General features: G+C 53.1%; 8 protein-coding genes across 8 annotated transcripts; 4 read left to right on the top strand and 4 right to left on the bottom strand.

Moving 5' to 3' along the window:
- Positions 1–101: 101 nt before the first annotated feature.
- On the bottom strand, positions 102–1,216 carry A1O5_04642 (uncharacterized protein; the record flags this gene model as incomplete). The annotated part of the gene is made up of 2 exons (XM_007745246.1): positions 102–254; positions 377–1,216. The coding sequence occupies 2 exons, from the start codon at positions 1,214–1,216 to the stop codon at positions 102–104; spliced, it is 993 nt and encodes a 330-aa protein (XP_007743436.1).
- Positions 1,217–2,159: 943 nt separating this feature from the next.
- On the top strand, positions 2,160–4,853 carry A1O5_04641 (uncharacterized protein; the record flags this gene model as incomplete). Its single annotated transcript, XM_007745245.1, has 2 exons — positions 2,160–2,294; positions 2,349–4,853. 2 exons carry the CDS (start codon positions 2,160–2,162, stop codon positions 4,851–4,853), a joined length of 2,640 nt encoding a protein of 879 aa, XP_007743435.1.
- Positions 4,854–4,967: 114 nt separating this feature from the next.
- On the bottom strand, positions 4,968–5,462 carry A1O5_04640 (uncharacterized protein; the record flags this gene model as incomplete). The annotated part of the gene is made up of 2 exons (XM_007745244.1): positions 4,968–5,324; positions 5,403–5,462. 2 exons carry the CDS (start codon positions 5,460–5,462, stop codon positions 4,968–4,970), a joined length of 417 nt encoding a protein of 138 aa, XP_007743434.1.
- Positions 5,463–6,436: 974 nt separating this feature from the next.
- A1O5_04639 (CMGC/CDK protein kinase) lies at positions 6,437–8,606 on the top strand (the record flags this gene model as incomplete). Its single annotated transcript, XM_007745243.1, has 2 exons — positions 6,437–8,069; positions 8,131–8,606. The coding sequence occupies 2 exons, from the start codon at positions 6,437–6,439 to the stop codon at positions 8,604–8,606; spliced, it is 2,109 nt and encodes a 702-aa protein (XP_007743433.1).
- Positions 8,607–9,324: 718 nt separating this feature from the next.
- A1O5_04638 (uncharacterized protein) lies at positions 9,325–10,545 on the bottom strand (the record flags this gene model as incomplete). The annotated part of the gene is made up of 1 exon (XM_007745242.1): positions 9,325–10,545. The coding sequence occupies one exon, from the start codon at positions 10,543–10,545 to the stop codon at positions 9,325–9,327; it is 1,221 nt and encodes a 406-aa protein (XP_007743432.1).
- Positions 10,546–11,996: 1,451 nt separating this feature from the next.
- Positions 11,997–13,715, top strand: A1O5_04637 (uncharacterized protein; the record flags this gene model as incomplete). The annotated part of the gene is made up of 2 exons (XM_007745241.1): positions 11,997–13,133; positions 13,185–13,715. The coding sequence occupies 2 exons, from the start codon at positions 11,997–11,999 to the stop codon at positions 13,713–13,715; spliced, it is 1,668 nt and encodes a 555-aa protein (XP_007743431.1).
- A 1,857-nt stretch (positions 13,716–15,572) lies between these two features.
- A1O5_04636 (uncharacterized protein) lies at positions 15,573–16,484 on the top strand (the record flags this gene model as incomplete). Its single annotated transcript, XM_007745240.1, has 2 exons — positions 15,573–15,861; positions 15,952–16,484. The coding sequence occupies 2 exons, from the start codon at positions 15,573–15,575 to the stop codon at positions 16,482–16,484; spliced, it is 822 nt and encodes a 273-aa protein (XP_007743430.1).
- Positions 16,485–16,588: 104 nt separating this feature from the next.
- On the bottom strand, positions 16,589–18,769 carry A1O5_04635 (uncharacterized protein; the record flags this gene model as incomplete). Its single annotated transcript, XM_007745239.1, has 1 exon — positions 16,589–18,769. The coding sequence occupies one exon, from the start codon at positions 18,767–18,769 to the stop codon at positions 16,589–16,591; it is 2,181 nt and encodes a 726-aa protein (XP_007743429.1).
- Positions 18,770–18,823: the final 54 nt, after the last annotated feature.

Raw genomic sequence — 18,823 nt, 5'->3', positions numbered from 1 at the left:
ATTACGAGTATGCAAGACAATAGCAGCCGATAGTCAATCTAACATTGCGAGCTTCAGAGTTTTGACTTTGCTGTCGCCTGCTCCTACGGAGACCGGGTCTGCTAAAGGCCCAAACCCTTGGCAAAGTCCTTGCATGAGGCACAGAAGCCCCAGGTCTTCGCACAGTTGAATTCAATGCTCTCCTGGCTGCTGGATGGGCTCGTCGTGCCCGCGCCGTCGGAGAGCAAAATCACGTCGTAACCTTTCGAGTAAGCCTGGTGCCAAACAACATCTAGAATCAGCCATGATTGAACCTTCCAGTGATTCAAGACCCATGTGATAAAATATGTAGATGCGGGGGGGGGGGGGCCAGATCGATGATGGAAAAGGAACTCACATCTTGAAGACTCCCACCGACACACTGATCGGTGTTGACCCCGGTAAAGAACAAGGTCTGGATTCCCTCTTTCTCAAGGAATTCAGTACATAACGTGCTTTGACCCCACAGACCAGACATGCGGTTCTTATGGATCCAGACGTCTGGCGGATTCGCCTTCTTGCCGTCCGCCTCGTAGGTCTGTTTTAGTTCCGGGGTCAAGTCAGCATTCCATGTGTCGCGCATCAAAAGTCGACCGCCTTGGATCGTGCGCCCGTCGTCGAGCACCACGGGGCCAACTTCACTCCCCAGTCCTTTGTAGATTCTGGGGTTCTTGCCCGACGTCTCGATGTGAGGGTCTGGAAATCCGTGACAGCCCTCATTAACCCCGTGCGAGTCCACCGCCGCTTGCTTCCTCTGGACTTTATCGTAAGATTCGAACTCGGAGGCGAGGACGGTTTCGAACCCGAACGCCCGCAGAGTGCCCGGCGGCATCTCGGCGATCTCTTGGTCTGTTAAACCCCAGTTCAACCAGATGATGCGGATCCCTGCTTTTCGCGCCGCGGGGATGGCGTACTTGAGAAGCTGCTGCTGCGCGACGAGGCCCTTGGAATCCCTTGGGCGTCCGAGATTCGGGGACAGGAAGAAATTCTGCATGTCAATTATCACAAGGGCAGATTTGGGAGGGTGGATTGTTATAGGGAGGGTGGTTGTTGTGACTGTGTAGTTGGGCGAGGGCGTGGGCGAGGTGGGCGTCGGTGGGTGCGTGAGGTCGAAGCCTGTTTCGGAGTCGTAGAGCCAGAAGCTTGCATTCGGGTTGCCGACGATGGCCTTGCGGTGATTTGGGTCGGTATTGTTCATGTTTTGATTCTGTCGTGTTGGCGGATAGATAGGCACGAGGCTGGCGCGGAAAGGGGCTCCCCAAGACGTGTATTCGCGAAACAGGGTTCCTACAGCACAACCTCGAATATGAAAAGGAGAGCAATGGAATTTGTGAATATCGGACACACAGGAGATGACGGAGTTACAGAGCAAGAGAACACTGATTGAAAATGCATCAGAGATCCATGGGGGCAGATATATAAGAGGAACGACACGGGCAATACTCTGCGTCCGCCCTCGTCCATCCATCCATCCATCCATCCATCCATCCATCGGCAAGACGACATACCCCGCAACGAACGAGATAAGCACCTCAAACGGGAAGGAGCGGCGGATGGCCATGTCGTGTGTCTGCTGTCTGCTGTGCTGCTCTTGGAAGGCTACACGGCCATCTCCGTGCACAGGTTGGTCTGTATTCATCCGCACGACGGGTTAGAGTGTTGTCTCCATTTTCAGTTCTCTCGACTAACTAAAGTCCCTCGATGGGGGCGTAGGGTGCCCTCCTTGCCTTCCACTCAGCCCTCCTGGCCCTCCCGCTATTTCTTTCCCGGGCTCAATGGCGGTGACGTCAATGCCTATAATAGGCATCGCTAGCCCGGGCTAGGCCCATACAGGCATGGCCACCGTACTAACTGCAAGCAATGCCAGAGGCACGAGATCCCGATTATTTTACCCCACAAATTATAGGGCAAGGACATGAGGTGGTAAATAAATGCAAAACTGTCCACAAAGCGCTGTCCATCACCAGACACCCCGTTGAAAATCCAGCTTCCGCCCTCCACCGCCTGCCCAGCAGCCAGCAACTTGTCATTTTTGTTCACGTCCGCCGACTCTGTTGTTGCATAGCGTCCCTGGCTTGTGTTTCACTGTCGTCTTGCTCTGTTGACACCGTCGTCTCTGAAAAGCACTCGGCTCTCTCGCAATGGCTCTCCTCCAAGCTCGGGTCAAGAGCATCCTGTCGGGCGACACCCTGATCATCACAAATACAAAGGGCGCCGAACGAACCCTGTCTCTGGCCTACATCAGCGCCCCCCGGTTGAAAAGAGAGGGTGACGAGGTCGGTGGTATATGCCTCATGAGACCCACAATTGCCGCCAGCTAACCTGCGCAGCCGTTTGCCTTCCAATCCCGCGAGTTTGTGCGCGAGCTCGTCCTCGGCAAGGTCGTTCAATTCCAGGTCCTCTATGCTGTTCCCACCACGAAACGCGAGTACGGCCGAGTCCGAGTCCCCAATGGCGCCGAACTACCCGATCTCCTCGTCCAGGAAGGCTGGGCTAAGGTGCGTGAAGACGCCGGGAAGAAGGAGGAAGACGAAGATGCTTTGGCATACCTGGACAAGCTGAGATCGTTGGAGAGTGATGCAAAATCTCAAGCCAAGGGCCTGTGGGCCAAGGGCGGTCAGGTCGAGAACTCGTCCGAGGTCTCCGACCCAAATGCCTTGGTCGAACAGTGCAAGGGCAAGAAAATCGATGCTATCATTGAGAGGGTTCTGACAGGAGACCGCTTGATTGCTCGTCTCATGCTCACTCCCACCAAGCACATTCAAACCATGCTTGTCTTGGCCGGTATACGAGCTCCGGCGACCAAAAGAACTACTCCAGAAGGGAAAGACGTCCCGGCCGAGCCTTACGGCACCGAGGCGCATGCCTTTGTGGACGAGAGGTTACATCAACGGAAGTGCTCCGTCGAGCTTCTTGGGGTGACACCGCAAAATCAGCTCATCGCAAATGTCCTACACCCCAAAGGGAACATCGCCATGTTCCTGCTCGAGGCCGGTCTAGCCCGCTCCAATGACCAACATGTCACCTTGTTGGGAAATCAAATGGCCCAGTTCAGAAACGCCGAGAACGCGGCGAAGAATGCCAGAAAGGGCGTCTTCACCGGCGTTGCGGCCTCCAAAGCCGCCGGAGTGCAGGAGGCGGATTTCACAGTCGTCAGAGTCTTGAATGCAGAGACGATCTTTCTTCGAACCCGATCTGGCGAGGAACGCAAAGTCACCCTTTCCAGTATCCGCCAACCCAAGCCTTCAGACCCGAAACAATCTCCCTTCGGTGCCGACGCCAAGGAGTTTCTTAGGAAACGACTAATCGGAAAGCACGTCAAGGTGAGCATTGATGGCAAAAAGCCGGCTTCGGAAGGCTTCGAAGAACGGGAGGTGGCCACCGTGACGGTGGGCGGAAAGAATATTGCCTTGACCCTGGTGGAGGCCGGTTACGCCTCTGTCATCCGACACCGACGAGACGACGACGACCGTTCCCCCGACTACGACGCCTTGCTGCTCGCTGAGGAATCGGCTCAAAAAGAAGGCAAAGGCATGTGGTCGGACAAACCTCCTGCGGCAAAACAGTATCAGGATTACTCGGAAAGCCTGCAGAAAGCGAAGATGGAAGCCTCGGTACTGCAAAGACAGAAAAAGGTTCCTGCCATTGTCGACTTCGTGAGAGCTGGTTCGAGATTTGTGGTTCTCGTCCCGCGCGAGAATGCAAAATTGACCTTTGTCCTTTCTGGAATTCGAACGCCGAAGCCCGCCCGTCAGCCTGGAGACTCCGCCGAACCGTTCGGACAGGAAGCTTATGACTTTGCCAACAGAAGATGTATGCAGCGTGACGTGGAAATCGACGTTGAGGATACAGACAAAGTTGGCGGATTTATTGGCACCATGTACGTTGGCCGCGAAAACTTTGCGCGGGCTCTGTTAGAGGAAGGCCTTGCAGAAGTTCATGCGTATTCGGCCGAAAAAAGCGGTCATGCAAATGAGCTGTTCGCGGCCGAGAAGAAGGCGAAAGAAGCTCGAAAGGGCATGTGGCATGATTGGGATCCAAGCAAGGACGCAGATGAAGACGAGGCCGGACCTGCTGCCGATGCTGCTCCCACAAATGGGGAGGGAGCTCAGTCGGCTTCGAGAAGAAAGGACTACCGGGATGTGATGGTGACACATGTCGATGAGACCGGAAAACTCAAGGTTCAGCAAATCGGTGCCGGAACTGCTGCCTTGACAGAGCTCATGAATGCCTTCAAATCTTTCCATCTGAACAAGGCCAACGATCAACCATTGCCTGGAGCGCCCAAGGTTGGAGATATCGTTGCTGCCAAGTTCACACTTGATGATCAGTGGTATCGAGCGAGAGTAAGGAGAGTCGACCGTGATGGGAAAAAGGTGGATTTAATCTACCTTGACTACGGCAACTCGGAGACCGTTCCTTGGACTCGATTACGACCTGTGACTCAACCACAATTCTCTACCCAGAAGCTCAAACCGCAAGCAACGGATGCCGTCCTGTCCTTCCTCCAACTTCCCACCTCGGAGCAGTACCTTCGAGACACCGTTGATTTCATTGCGGAGCAGACGGATGGCCGCGAGCTGGTGGCGAATGTGGATTACATCTCCCCTGAAGGAACGTTGCATATTTCTCTGCTCGACCCAAAGTCGTCCAATAAAATCGATGAGAGCATCAATGCGGAAGTCATTCGGGAAGGATTAGCCATGGTTCCCGTCAAGCTAAAGGCGTGGGAAAGACAATCCGCAGACACCTTGGCGAAGCTCCGAGAGCTCCAGGAGGAAGCGAAGAAGGGGCGGAGGGGCATGTGGGAATATGGTGACTTGACGGAAGACTAGCTCGGAAGCAGCGAAGCATTGGCATTCTGACCTAGTCACCATGGGATCTAACGCAGCTCGAATGTGGGCAAAGTGGGCATGAATCGCCTGTCTGGGACGCAAAAACAAACAATGTCAAACATATTTTTCTTTCTGCTCGGCCCCTTCAACCTCCTTCACCCACCCCAGTCTCTGCTTGACATTCATCTCAACCGCCGGCGCCCTCTGCAACACGTTGGCATCGTCGAGCGTGCCCACCTGAATCACAAGAATATCTTGCGCCCCCGCCCAATGTGGCACCGCGTAAACAGGACTCCCGCATTCCTGACAAAAGGCTAGAGAAAACTCAAACCCTTCGTCGCAATGTGTCGTTTTTACCGTCTTCAAAGTGCCATTTGTCAGGCTGAATGATTTGGAAGAAACAGTGAGGTTGAGAGACATGACTGCGCCTGTGATTTTGCGACAAGGGCGACAGTGGCACGTTTTCGTTTGCTGTGCCTCGAAAGGTAAACATCTCTCGCGTAGTTTAGCAGATGGGGACGTAAGGGGGAGCTCTACCATATTAGTGACATCAGATTCAATGTCGAGATTGAATTTCACGTTGCCGCAGAGACAACTACCTTCGATCATGGCTGGAAGATGGATGTGCGTGAATTCACTTATCGTCAAGACCTTGAAGTGGAAGAATTGAATGAGTACTTTCAATCTCAACGGTCACGGTTGGACCAGAAATGCTACATGTTAAGGCCTCCCGCCAACGACGAGCATCAGTCTGGCCTTAATACTCGGGACTTCTTCTTCCTGTTTCAGTATTGTCGTTCTGCAGCGGATTTACATGTTCAGAACTGCAGTCGAAGTGATGAAATGTACGGTCTATCCATTCAACACCACAATAAGACTGCTTATCGAAAGCTACTCTCCTCGGCCTCGCTGGGAATGAAACTGTGTATAGCCTTCACTGGCCCTTTTGATACAGCCTTGCCGGAACAATAGCTTTTCCGGGACCGACAAGGCACTACGCACGAGCCGAAACGGCTGCGCAGTCAAGCGCAGTCACCGTCTGGGGCATCAAGCGAGGATCATGCCAATCCTGCTCGAATCTGCAGGGTCTCAGTTGCCGCCCAATAATCATGTTCGGCATCGCAACAATTGTAGAGCCAAATCTCTACCGTGCCCTCCTCATCTCGCCGGCTGTGTGAGATCGTGGTTTGATCGAATTACCGCAGCCGCAAAGATCGAATGTCCTCAACTCACTTGACTCGTCCTTGACATTGTCTTCACTTGCGCATGTCCCTTCGGGCGCATTCTCACTTCACAGAAGATTCATTCCTCCGCACCTTCGCTCCTGCGTGCGTTGCGCGAGACAACTTGTTCCTCTTTGCGACTAGATGACGAAACAACTTCATCTTCTTTGGCCTCGGCCTTGTCGATAGCAATCCCCCCTCCCCATCAATCCCACGAGAAACAAGCGCAAAGACTTTCACTTGGACGTCACCATCTCATCACCTTTTCAGCGCCGTGAGGCCGCCACACCTTCGCTGCAGTGCGTGCCGACAGCATCTGGCTACAGACGACTGAACCAAGTCGTGGAAGACGTGGTCGCGATGTCCTCGGATTCAAAACACCCTCGAAAGAGCCTCGAATTCCTTGAAGATGGCAGGCCCCGGTTTCACGGGTGCTCAAGAATTACAGAATATGACTACCTGGGCAAGCTCGGCGAGGGTACTTTTGGCGAAGTGTCCAAAGCCAGGTCGAAGCGGACGGGTCAGATTGTGGCGTTGAAAAAGATCTTGATGCACAACGAGAAGGATGGCTTCCCCATCACCGCACTGCGGGAGATCAAGCTGCTGAAGCAACTCGACCACATCAATATCTTGAAGCTGGCAGAGATGGCCGTCGAACGACCGAAGAATGCCAGCAAGAAAACGAGCATGTTCATGGTGACGCCATATATGGACCACGATCTCTCGGGCCTTCTGGAAAATCCAGACGTCAATTTCACCACGCCACAAATCAAGTGTTATATGAAGCAACTCCTCGAAGGCTGCGCATATCTTCACGAGAACAGAATCCTACACCGAGATATGAAGACTGCCAACTTGCTCATCAACAATCGAGGGATTCTCCAAATTGCGGATTTCGGCCTGGCGCGTCCCTATGACGATGAGCCTCCCAAGCCTGGTCAAGGAGGTGGTGAAGCCACAAGAGAATACACTACTTTGGTTGTGACTCGATGGTATCGTCCACCAGAACTGCTGCTCCAATTGCGCAAGTACACCACTGCTATCGACATGTGGGGGGTTGGCTGTGTCTTTGGAGAAATGTTCAAGCGCAAGCCCATCTTGACAGGAGACAGCGATCTGAACCAGGCCAGATTAATCTTCGAGCTGCTGGGGTCTCCTACAGAAGAGAATATGCCCGGTTGGCGCGAACTTCCGGGCGCTGAGGCTATTCTGGACTTCGAACAAATGCCTTCCTCTCTCAATCGACAATTCCGCGACCTCGAGCCTCTGGCACTCTCGCTCCTAAGTGAGCTTTTAAAGCTGGATTGGCGAAAACGAGTCAACGCTATCGACGCCCTCAAACATCCTTATTTCCACTCTGCACCTTACCCAGCGAGGCCCGAAGACTTGCCCTCTTTTGAAGAGTCGCATGAACTGGATCGAAAGAAATTCAGAGATCAGAGAACCAAGCGGCCACCTGCGCCCGCTGGCGGATCTGTAGGTATTGGCCCGCAGGGAGAATGGGGTATCAGTGGGAGGCCGCTTCCACCGTATGAAGGTATGCGTGGCGGCGGTCCCCATCCTGGTTCTCGTATACCTGGTAGCAGACCACCATATGCGAACGGCCACAACAGTCAGCCCTACAATCGACGGCTACCTGGTCCACCCCCCCAGAATGGTGCATATGGCGGTGGGGGTGACTACCGTGGTGCGAATCCTTATCCACCTCACCGAGACATGCCACCGTACGATCAAGGTCATCGTCCGCCTTATGATGACTCCTACCCACGACGACCCCTTGCCGATCATGCACTGCCCCCCCGCCTGCCGCCTGCGGAGATTGACTCCTATCGTTACGGTCCACCAGACGTGCCACCTTACCGTGACGACGGTCGCGGTCCCCCTCCTCCAAGATCTCGAGTACCTCCGTCCACGAGTGGTGGTGGCAGTGGTGGTGGCAGTGGTGGTGGCGGTGGCGTTGGCGGTGGCGGCGGTCCTCCTGGGGGAGCCAACCGTGATACCTATATTCCTCCATATTCGAATGCAGATCCTCACGCGGCTCCACCGAAGCATAGACGGAGGGACGATCGGCCAACATACCGAGAAGGGCCACCTGATTATAGCGAACCAGTACGCTATGAGGAACTTGGTGGAAGAGAAGCACCAGACAGAGACCGTGACCGAGAGCGAAGGCCAAGAAGTCGAAGTCCAATGCGGGACTGGGAAAGAGACAGGGAGGTGCACCGGGATAGGAGAGATAGGGACCGAGAAATTGGAAGGGATTACAGAGAGCGGGATAGAGACAGAGGTGGATATGGTGGGCAGGATCCTTATCGTCGATAGGAACGACGAGACTCAGGATATAGCGGTGCTAGCGCAGGCAATGAGAGGAAGCGCGCCTTTGTTGATTACTACCGGCGCCTACAGAGTGTGCATTCCCAACATTGATCATGGAAATGAGGGTATTGGATCGCATGGATCAAAGACGAAGAAGAAGGCGAGGGATGTGTTCTTGCATTTGCATAGCGAACGGCGCAGTGGGATCAACTGAAACGGAACAAGACAAGCACGGCTACATGATCACAGAGCACAGCATTGGTGTCTGTCATTCAACGGATGGCGTTCGATTGGGTGATGAAGGGGCAGGGCCGCGGGCAATGCGAATCTTTCAAAGCTGGGAATCGAAAAGCGAACAAACGTGATACCCCCGAGGACTTTGATGTCCCCCTACCAGTGGAAAAATTTGCTTTGGGAAGGGTAAAGAAAGGGGGTTCTTTTTTAATGCAAGAGATATATAATTCGCTATAGCGTTGAGGTTTGGAAGCTTTTTTTTCCCCTCTCTTTTTCAGTAACTTCGATTCTTAGATAGCATTGGTGCTATTTGCATTGCTCTTGACAGATCCTCAGTGCTGTTTCCATGCCGGTGCGTGGTCACTGATCGTGCCTCGAAGATCGAACGGTCCTGTATGAGATGACATACATCTACTCCCGTAGACCTTGGGCAGGACTTATGAGAGGGACTTCCATTCTCTCTCTCTCTCTCTCTCTCTCTTGCTCGACCACATATGCTGGAGCACCTATGTTCGGTCCTCATAGAGGGGTTAATGTTCCATCCTGCATTACAAATTCTATATCTGTGGTCTGGGATATTACAGAATAATGATCCTGTAGATATGGACAGGGACATGGACATGGAATATTTACATTTCTACTCCGTGTATGAATGGTCATCGATCGACCAATCAATCAATCAATCAATCCATTCCACGTCAAGCCAAGCCGGCGAACAAATCATCGATGGCATTCTTTCCTTTCCTTTTCCTTTTTACCTTGTGGCTGCTGGGTCTGGATGTTGGTTTGCTTTTGTCGTCGTTTTGGTTGTTCTTCTTCCCTGTGGCGGTCTCCGGAGTGCCTATGCTGTCCTTTAGCTCGTCTTTGAGCATGAGATTTTCGGTGCATTCGGGCACAGGGGGCTGCGCAGAAGGTGCATGAGTGCCGCCGGCGTCTTGGGATGTGGTGGTGGGATCTCTTTGGAGAGTCGCAAGCAATGACGAGGGCGAGTCTGTTGTAGATCTCTCAGTCCTTGATGTTGGGTTTTCTCGTCTTCGTTCCTCGATGACTCTGACGCTGGCAGCCTTTTTCTTTCCAACATCCCCATCGATCGCCCCATCAGCCGCCACTGGTTGGTCTCCGTTCGCGGTTGGGGCTGGGATTCGGTCCGGATTTCTGTCAGGCCGTGGAGCGTTTCCGGGCTGCTCCTCCTTGAGATCCCCTCCCTTTCTCTCGACGACTTCTCCCAAATCGTCACTGTCGTACGTTCTCTCCACGACCTCACCGCTTTGAAAACCTGTGACCCTGATACTCGTCGCCGTCAGGCATCTCGCCTTCACGGTCTCCGTCTCTGTTTGGACCCTTCTTGTTGGCGTAATCTCCAATCCTCCCTCCTCAGCTCCCTCTTGTCGGCTTAGGGTCGGAAGACCCACACTACTCGCCACATCGGCAAGCACCCCTACCAACACAACTCCCAGGTTTGCAAATTGAGTATCGCTCACTAGTCCGGAGAAGCCAAGGTAAGCCTTCGGCACCAATACTTGACGGATCCAATCGACCCAGATCTCTTTTTCCTTGCGGACTTGTGTTTCACGCTCGAATCTCTTCCTCACAACCTTGGCGTCCATGCGGCCCTGGCCGACTATACCCCGGAGAAAGCGTTCCTCTTGCTCCACTAGCACAAGCTGGGAGACTGCTTTCCTCAACATCGAGAGGGATTTCCACCACGGTTGGGTACGGTGCTGGTTCTTGTTGCGGATCCAGATCTTGTCAAGGATGGATTTCGCGAATGATAGCGTGAACTTAGACTCCCCATTTGATGTTTCCCGGAGAGTGGAGGCGTCGGAGCCAGATTTTGTCAGGCCGCTTTGTTGACGGATCTCTCGTGGTGGATGAGGACCCCAACGTTTGCCTCGCGAGGTCGTCCCCTTGCCTTGCATGCGGCGATGAGCCTGAGTTTGGCTCCCTGGCTGTGGATGTGATATTTTACGCCGCTTTGACCCCCTCGTCGGGGTGTTTGTTGTTGAGCCAGGGCAGGCATCAGGCTCCTTGCTTTGGCCCATCTCCTAAACTCGCCAGACACGGTCTTGGATTTCAAAACACTTCGCCGCCCTGATAGTAGCTCTGACTATTCTGAATGAGGATGGAAGATGGGATGAAAATGCAAGGCTTAGACCTCGTCAGTTGGGCAAGTCTAGGGCAAAAGCGGCTAGTCAGATCCATGGCACTAGCACGTAAAGGGGAAAGCGAGTATTGGCACTGCCCTTTACCATTCTGGGCATCATCTTCCTTCCCACGACTTCTTCGTCAACTATCAGCTTGCACATTCAATAATTCACCGCCTATCCTCGAGTAACAACAGGCCATGAGCCGCCACTCTGCAGGGTAGCAGCAAAGAGAAAGGGTTCGCCGATGAAGGCCGACGGCTGTACATATTGAAGCTGAGAAGTCATGCATCGCACTGTGACCGTTACTTCTTTCAGCCGTCAGCTTACTTTCACTGCCCGATTCTCCGACCTGAAAAAGATTGAGCAGATTGCGCTAAGGTATCGAGCAAGATTCGCGACTCTGTTTTCAGGTACCGGTTCCCAGGTTCTAAGCCCGCCGCCCTATCGGAAGGCTGATGGAGGCCTATGAGATCTCGGATCCTTTTGTGCCCTTGTCAGATATAGGATTATGGTACCCTGGCTACTGGTATGTTTCTTTTTGGGGCGGAGGCCTCCATCTACCGAGTTCGGGACGGCGTATTCGCTATCGACTGAGACCCATACACCCGGTCTACCAAGGGTCCCGTTCTTTTGTTGAGCACATTTGTTCGGCTTCGTCAATCCGGCCATGGACAGCATCGGGGGCTCCGCACTGTCTCCCTCACTCCAGCTTCGGCCAGTACCAGCTCCACTGTCGGCTCGAATCTCTGACTGACACACCCAAGTCCGAGGGAGGGAAGATGTCTCGCTCGGGTAATGGGAAATGCAACGCCGGTGGCTGGTCGGGCTAATTGTCAATTCATCCGCATGAGAACATACCCAATGCGGAGAATTTGCTGTCCGAGCGATGTGGAGTGACCTGAATCATGGAACTAGGCCCCTGAGCCAAGGTGCGCTTCTGACAATATTACTTCCCAAATTAAATTTTACGAGCGCCAGCCTCCTCTCAAGCGCCTTCCTACCGCCAACGAATGCGCCAATCCTATTCTCAATTCCTCAGCCTTCTTGCTTATGTTCCCCAAATCAAACACACGGTGAGTCCTAGCCTTGTCCTATGTCTAGATATATTTCAATGGCTTATCTTCGCCTTTTTTGGTCCACCTCCCATTTCTATTCAAACACTCCATTTCCAATTTTTGTCTTTTCCCTGGCACAGAATACAGAAAAACAACTTCCTTGTCAACATGCGGAGGACCAATAACATTGGGCTCTTGGCCTTAGGCCTTGCCTCCTCCATCAAAGGGATCTCAGCAGGCCTAACATGGCCTTCTGCCTATGACGAGATCGAAGATATCATGTTCCTAAACAATGGCTACAACGCCAGAGAGTTTCCCATTCTCCTTCAACCTTGCACCATTGTCAAAGAACCTGGACACTCAATCGCTGCTGGTCTCATCCGGACAGCTTTCCACGACATGGCTCCTCATGATGCTTCAACGGGGATTGGAGGTGTTGATGCGTCGATCGGGTTTGAATTGGACTCGAACATCTATCCGACCAACACCGGCATTGCTTTCAACAATACTATGCACTTTTATTCTCAATTTTTCAATAGCCGAGCTCCCATGGCTGATCTGGTCAATGTCGGGCTCTACCAGGCAGTGAGAGCATGCGGAGGCCCGGTTGTCCCAGTGCGAGCCGGACGAGTTGACGCTACAGGTCCTGGTCCCGTCGGTGTGCCTCAGCCTACCGACCAGATGCCGAAGATGATTGGCGAATTTCGCCGCATGGGATTCAGCCCCGAAGAGATGGTTGCAATGGTTGCTTGCGGCCACAGCATTGGCGGCGTCCATTCAGCTGAGCATCCTGACATCGTACCTCCGTACAGCACCCCGCTAGGTGTTCAAGATTTGGACTATACCAACGCTACTTTCGACAACGCTGTTGTCACAGAGTACCTCGACGGTACCACCAAAAATCCTCTTGTCGTTGGTGCAAATCCCGCTGCTTACTCTGATGGCCGTATATTCGGGTTGAACAAGAGACAGACGGTATCAGCCTTGGCCGATCCCAATGCTTACGCCAGCACCTGCTCTGGAATCCTTGCAAGGATGGTCAATACTGTCCCAGCTGGTGTACAATTGTCCGATGCCATTGCTCCCTATGACCTCAAACCTTCAAATCTTCAGCTCAATGTAGCTGCTGATGGACAAAATCTTGAGTTCACCGGAGAGCTCCGCATTCACACCAACAGCTTGCCTTCATCCTCCATCGCCAGCGTTCAGGTGGTCTACAAGGACAGGACTGGAGCCTCGAATAATGGGCGCACCATTGCTGCTTCCGCTCTGGGCGATGCTAATGGTTTCGACGACACATTCACGGTAGGTAACTCCGCTCTGTTTGAACTTAGTCGATACTAACACGCTTCCTAGTTCTACGGCTTTGAGGGCACAATCCCAGCAATGACTTCGATTTCGTCTTTCACCGTTGTGGCCACCCTAACCAGCGGCTCAACTCAATCTTTCGACAACAACGGCCAAGGGTACCCGATCTCGGACAAGATCTTCGCACAAACCTCCTACTCTTCTCTTGCTGCGACAGACGGCTCCGGCAACCAGCAGTTGACTGTCTTCGCAGCTGTGCGTACCGGCGAAACTTCCGAGCCAGTCACCCTCTCCGTGGATCTCATCAACCCAATCACGTACAACAACCTGCCGACAGTCAGCACAGTCCCCACGCCCATGACAAACGTGTGCGCTGGCCAGTACTACACCTTCTATTCCGCCACTTTTGGCGTGCCCGCTGCGGGTGCAAACTTCACCAAATACGATGTGACCACGAGCTCCAACGGAGCAACTGTCTCGGACAGTTTCAAGAATCTAGCTGGCCTTCCGGTCACGGCCAGCACCGCGCCATCATGTGGCGCTGCTTCGAGCAAGAGAGCGATTAACTTCAGCGCGTAAAGCTGTGCTGACAGGAGAAGGGAGTCGTTGCAATGAGCTAATGTCCAAACTCATCTGTCCTGCATTTTATGGCATCATGTAGAAGGAACCACAGTCTAGCGAGGAGCTAGCGGGAAAATGGCATTGGGCGGCGCTTTGTCTATTTCATTTTGTCCTATCGTTCAATTAATCTTACAAGGTCGCATTTTACCAGCAGAGGATATACCACAGAAGCGATGTCATGGAAAAATTTAGCGGGTTTATACAAGATTCGGCAACAAGCAATTAGAAGCTTCAGCGGCAAGCCTGGCGCCAAGATATACCAATAACTTGGCATCCTTGGCACCTACCACACGGAGGATCCGATTTCTCAGGAGACTTCCGCTTTGCCAACTTCAATCATTCCTTCTTGTTGTAAGCGAATCGGTTTCTATTTCCTCCCCGTCCTTGGGACTTGGGCCGCTCTCCCCGTGACAGCTTCGGAATGGATAAGTGATCAACACCATGTCCTCCCCCGCCAACGAGCAAGCGTCTACCAGAGTAACAGCAAATATCCCTGCTACATCGACAGCGTGTACAACTAAGGGATCATCGCAGTACGTGGCTATAGTATTTCCCTCAACGAGGTTAGTAGGTTGGCCGGCTTTGTGCATTCACCACTGGTGCCGCCGGCACTCCATTGACACAACTTTGCAGCCTCCGCAGACAGCGCCCCCGGCACAATTATCTTTGGCGGGTATGACAAGACCAAGTGGATCGGTAAACTCGGTCACATTCGATCTCATAGAGCCTTCACCAGAAGGAGCGATCAAGCTCGACATCCCAGGACCGGTGATTGGTTTCGTCGTTGGTGACAAGACCTTCGATGTGCCAAACAACCAAGAGTATACCGTGCTGCTTGACACCGGCACCACGCTTACTGATCTCCCAGAGTCATCCGGGTCACCGTGCCCTGGCTCGAGTTGATCATCCCCAGCGCGGGCCTGGATGACGGGGTGTGCGGCCTTGGACTCAGCCCGGCGCCGGATCTCGAGTCCTTCTACACGGCTGGGCGACACGTTCTTGCGCTCGGCTTCCCTGCTGTTCAATTACGACACTTTGACGGCTGGCTTGGGCTGGCCTAGCTCAGGCAAGCTACGGTAGCAGTTGCAGCAATTGTGTCCAGGCGTTGAAACCGTCCTAAGTTCTGAGACCATGACACGTCCGGGCGCGAGCATCCTTGCATTATCCCTGCACGGACAGGTAGACAGATGGTCCCCAATGCTCCTATTTCAATATGTGCTCTTGATACATTCGCAACCCGGGCTCCTTTGGTTCCGAATCGGCCAAATGACAACACCATCCCTCGTACGTATCTCAGGGCCCACAGAAACCATGTTCGGGCGCGCTAGGCGAGAAGAAGCAAACTCGGCTCATCCGAATTTCCTGGCTTGGCTTGCGGGCCAATGCCGCCCGTTCATGAAGGCCCCTTCTCCCCTACGTACATAAGCTTAAATCCGCCGAGTCGGGATCGCTTTGATGCATGTATGTATTGTCGTATGAGGCGATCCGCAGCTTGACGAAAAGAGTAGAAAATCGCGAGACGGTTTTCCGAGTTAATGTCCGAGATGTAGAGTATGTTACAAGACAGGGAAGGAGGAAATGAGCCTTCCCAGGTGTGCATATATATGTGTGGTTGTGTGCGGTGCCTCAGACATGGAAAAGGACTTAACTCGAGCAGCTTCACTTAAAGACAGCACCGACAGGGTCAAGAATTCGGCGTCATCACAGTGATCAGAGAGAAGGCGTACGCCATAAGTCTTCTCGACAGAGGTTCAGGGACGAACAACAACAACAATATCATCATCATCATCACCATCATCAGTCACCATCACAGCCATGGCAACCGACACCATCGTCCTGATAACAGGCGCAAACACGGGTTTAGGTCTCGAGACTGTCAAGTCTTTGCTTCAATCTTCCAAAAAGACATACACCATCCTCCTAGGCGGGCGTAGTTTGGAGAAAGCAACTGCTGCTGCGAAGCAGGTCAAGGCGGACTTTCCCCAAAGTCAGAGTGTGGTAACCCCTGTCCAGATCGATATCGAGGATGACCAGTCCATCAAGACTTTGTTCGGAAATCTTGAGAAGAATCATGGGAGGCTAGATGTGCTGGTGAACAATGCTGGTAACGATTCCGTCCCATGATATTGTTCCATCAACCTCGATCCAAGACCAAATAAAGGGCTGACTTTTGCACTTCTTGGTGCGGCCACAGGCGGCCAGTTTGACCACCAATTCTCCTCCGGCGACCTCACTATGCGTCAGATGTGGAACAAATCCTGGGATGTCAACGTGACGGGAACATACATCCTCACATACATACTCATGCCACTCTTATTGAAATCTTCAGACCCCCGACTGCTTTTTATCACAAGCGGTACCTCTACTCTCGCGGAGAGTACGAATCCCGCGGTGAGAATCAACCACTCGCCCACGGAAAAAGGCTGGCCGAAAGATGGCGGTGTCTTCGCAGGGTTAGGGATTCCAGCATACAGGGCGAGTAAGACTGGATTGAATATGATGATGCGTGAGTGGGTCAGGTTGTTGAAGGAGGATGGTGTCAAGGTGTGGTGTGTGAGCCCGGGCATGTTGGCGACGGGACTCGGTCTGGGAAACCCAGAGTTGTTGAGGCAGATGGGTGCGTTGGATCCGAGTGTCGGAGCGGGCGTGGTGAGGGATGTGGTCGAGGGGAGAAGGGACGAAGATGTTGGATCAGTAGTAAGGAAAGATGGGATCCAGCCTTGGTGATGGCCGGGGGTGGATGAGCAAAACCCAGTGTGCGTCGCCCACAGCAGGCACTCTATACCCATGAAATCCTCGACGGGTGTAGCAGCTCAAGGCGAGAAGGCCAGTCACATTCCTCGCCCTGTTTGAAACTCGCTCAGATATGTGAATGGACCGTCTCGACCTGTTATCTGCGAGTCAAATGTCATCCAATCCATCCTCTCAACATCATCACGCATGAAATTGAAGGGATCAAGAAGTCCAAAGGACAGTTCTTGGTTCCCCAAAAGGTAGTGCTGGTCCTCCAGGGGTCGCAACGGCAAGGGCGCTAAGTCAGCGTCCTGTGAGCTGCCAGCAATGTTGGACTGTTTTCTGTAGGGGGAGAAAGCCTCGTTAGCGTCAGGCATGTCCAAAGATTTGGTGCTGTCCAACACGAGACGGATAGCAACTGAAACCCGTTTGGCATCTTTACTCAGACTGGACTTCTCGATACAGATGACCACAGCCTGCTCTAGGAGGGCAACGACCTCGGCCTCTGTAGCGGCGTCAATGAATGATGGAACACTACTGGCCATATCCTTGCGCCGAATATGGACGATTAGGCAGAGCACCATGGCGCCGAGCAGAAAATCATTCATCGTAAAATTTGTCAACATCCACCGCTCGGTATGCAGGAGACCACCAGGTGCAATCTCCTTGTACATGGCAATGAATTGACTGACGAGACGTGTCCCAGCACTCACACAGGACGTTGTGCTCGATAAGTTGCCGCGTGCCATGTATCGCCGATGGAGAACCAAAAGGCTCTTCAGATAAATGAAATCTATGTAGAGTCTTGTCATGATGACAAATGGGGAATCCATGATCGACTCTGAGAGAGGTCGCGTCCTCAGGACTTCGGGGATTGTCTCGTACATTTGTCGAATTTCCTGGTCGAGTTGGAGGACCTCGGTCTCGGTCTTCTCTCGGAAGGACAAAGCATCCTGGTATACCTTTCCGAAACTAGACATTTGCCTGTCCTTGACAATAAACCAGAGGAGTCTTGTTGTTTCGTTCTCGGGACGGGAAGGGGGCAGGACACTTGTGGTTTCGTCGAAATCCGAATCCACAAGGTTTCTCGGTGACTTGGTATCACAATTCTCCAGGCAGATGGTGCTTGGAAGGCCAAGCTGAAAGGAGATCATGAGATCCATCTGCTTGCATACGGACCAAAACCGCCGGCGCATCTCACCCTCAAACGCCGTGAAAGAGCCAAATGAGTCCGGATCCCGATGATAGCCCATCTCATAGGCCATGCGCACAACCATCCCCAGGATAGCTCCGGCTTCACGAGAGGGGTCGAGGCTTTTGAGGTTCTTGTATTGAGCGTATAAGCCAAGTGCCTCCACCGTCAATGGCTGCGGTCGGTAGTATTCTCCGAGAACTAGACACTGCCCGGCGGCTTTATGGAGGTTGGAGCTGGCGGTGGTCCTCGGGATATTCGTCGCGGAAGGGCCATGTGCGGCTTTGATGGAAGTAGCTATGCAGCAAATTGAAAACAACATGGAAAGCCAAAGTGGATTGACACTGGTCGTCCCGCTCCAGAATGCTCGATACTGGCGCTGGAACTGGTAGGTATGAATAAATGGAACGATGAAAGTTTCTCCTTGGAAGTAGATGGCGAGCAGCCGGTCAACCTCGTGCTTCGGAGGAAGATATTGGGATAGCACCTGTGCTAGGGAATAGTTGCCTGAGAGTCCAAATATGGGGTCGTGGCGGCTGTTTGGGGTGGCAAAAGATTCTGACAGGGTGTTGCCATCATCCCCTTCCTGACCATGAGCTGCGCTGCTCAAGGCCGCCTTCAGTTCGTGGATATCATCCAATATCGCCGACCAATGCGTCGACCCGACATAGCTTGCCAAATTACTTTCCTCATGATGTGCATCAGAGGGTCCCACCGGCGGCGTGACCGGGTTTGCCGGTGCTGCGTCCTTGCCTGCCTGCGCCGATGCTTGATTTTCCATCAGCTGCTTGACCAGCGATTCCAAATGTAGGAGTCTGTCTTCAGCCACCGAGTGACGATTGCCGTTGATGTCGCCGCCACGCATGGCGTTGCTTGACACCCGCAGGTAGTTGCAGATGGCAGCGTCGCCTCGTTTCACGCAGCTTCCGCATGGCTGACTGCGGTCACATTTCAACTTGGCCTTTTTGCATTGAGCGCACACATGCGACTCTCGGGGCCTCTTGATGACTTTGCCACTCGTAGACTCGTGCAAGTTCTCTTTGGGGACTGCTCGAAATCTGCCCCTCAGGCTTGCGAAGTCCGACATTGTCCACGCACCCCGGGCCCGAGAAGCTGCTCCTCACCGACAAAGATGGCGCCC

The sequence above is a fragment of the Cladophialophora psammophila genome (assembly GCF_000585535.1).
Source record: "Cladophialophora psammophila CBS 110553 chromosome Unknown aczJe-supercont1.6, whole genome shotgun sequence".
In the NCBI taxonomy this organism is placed as follows: domain Eukaryota; kingdom Fungi; phylum Ascomycota; class Eurotiomycetes; order Chaetothyriales; family Herpotrichiellaceae; genus Cladophialophora; species Cladophialophora psammophila.
Note: the sequence above shows the minus strand (reverse complement) of the source record. Positions and strands in the feature narration are given on the sequence as shown.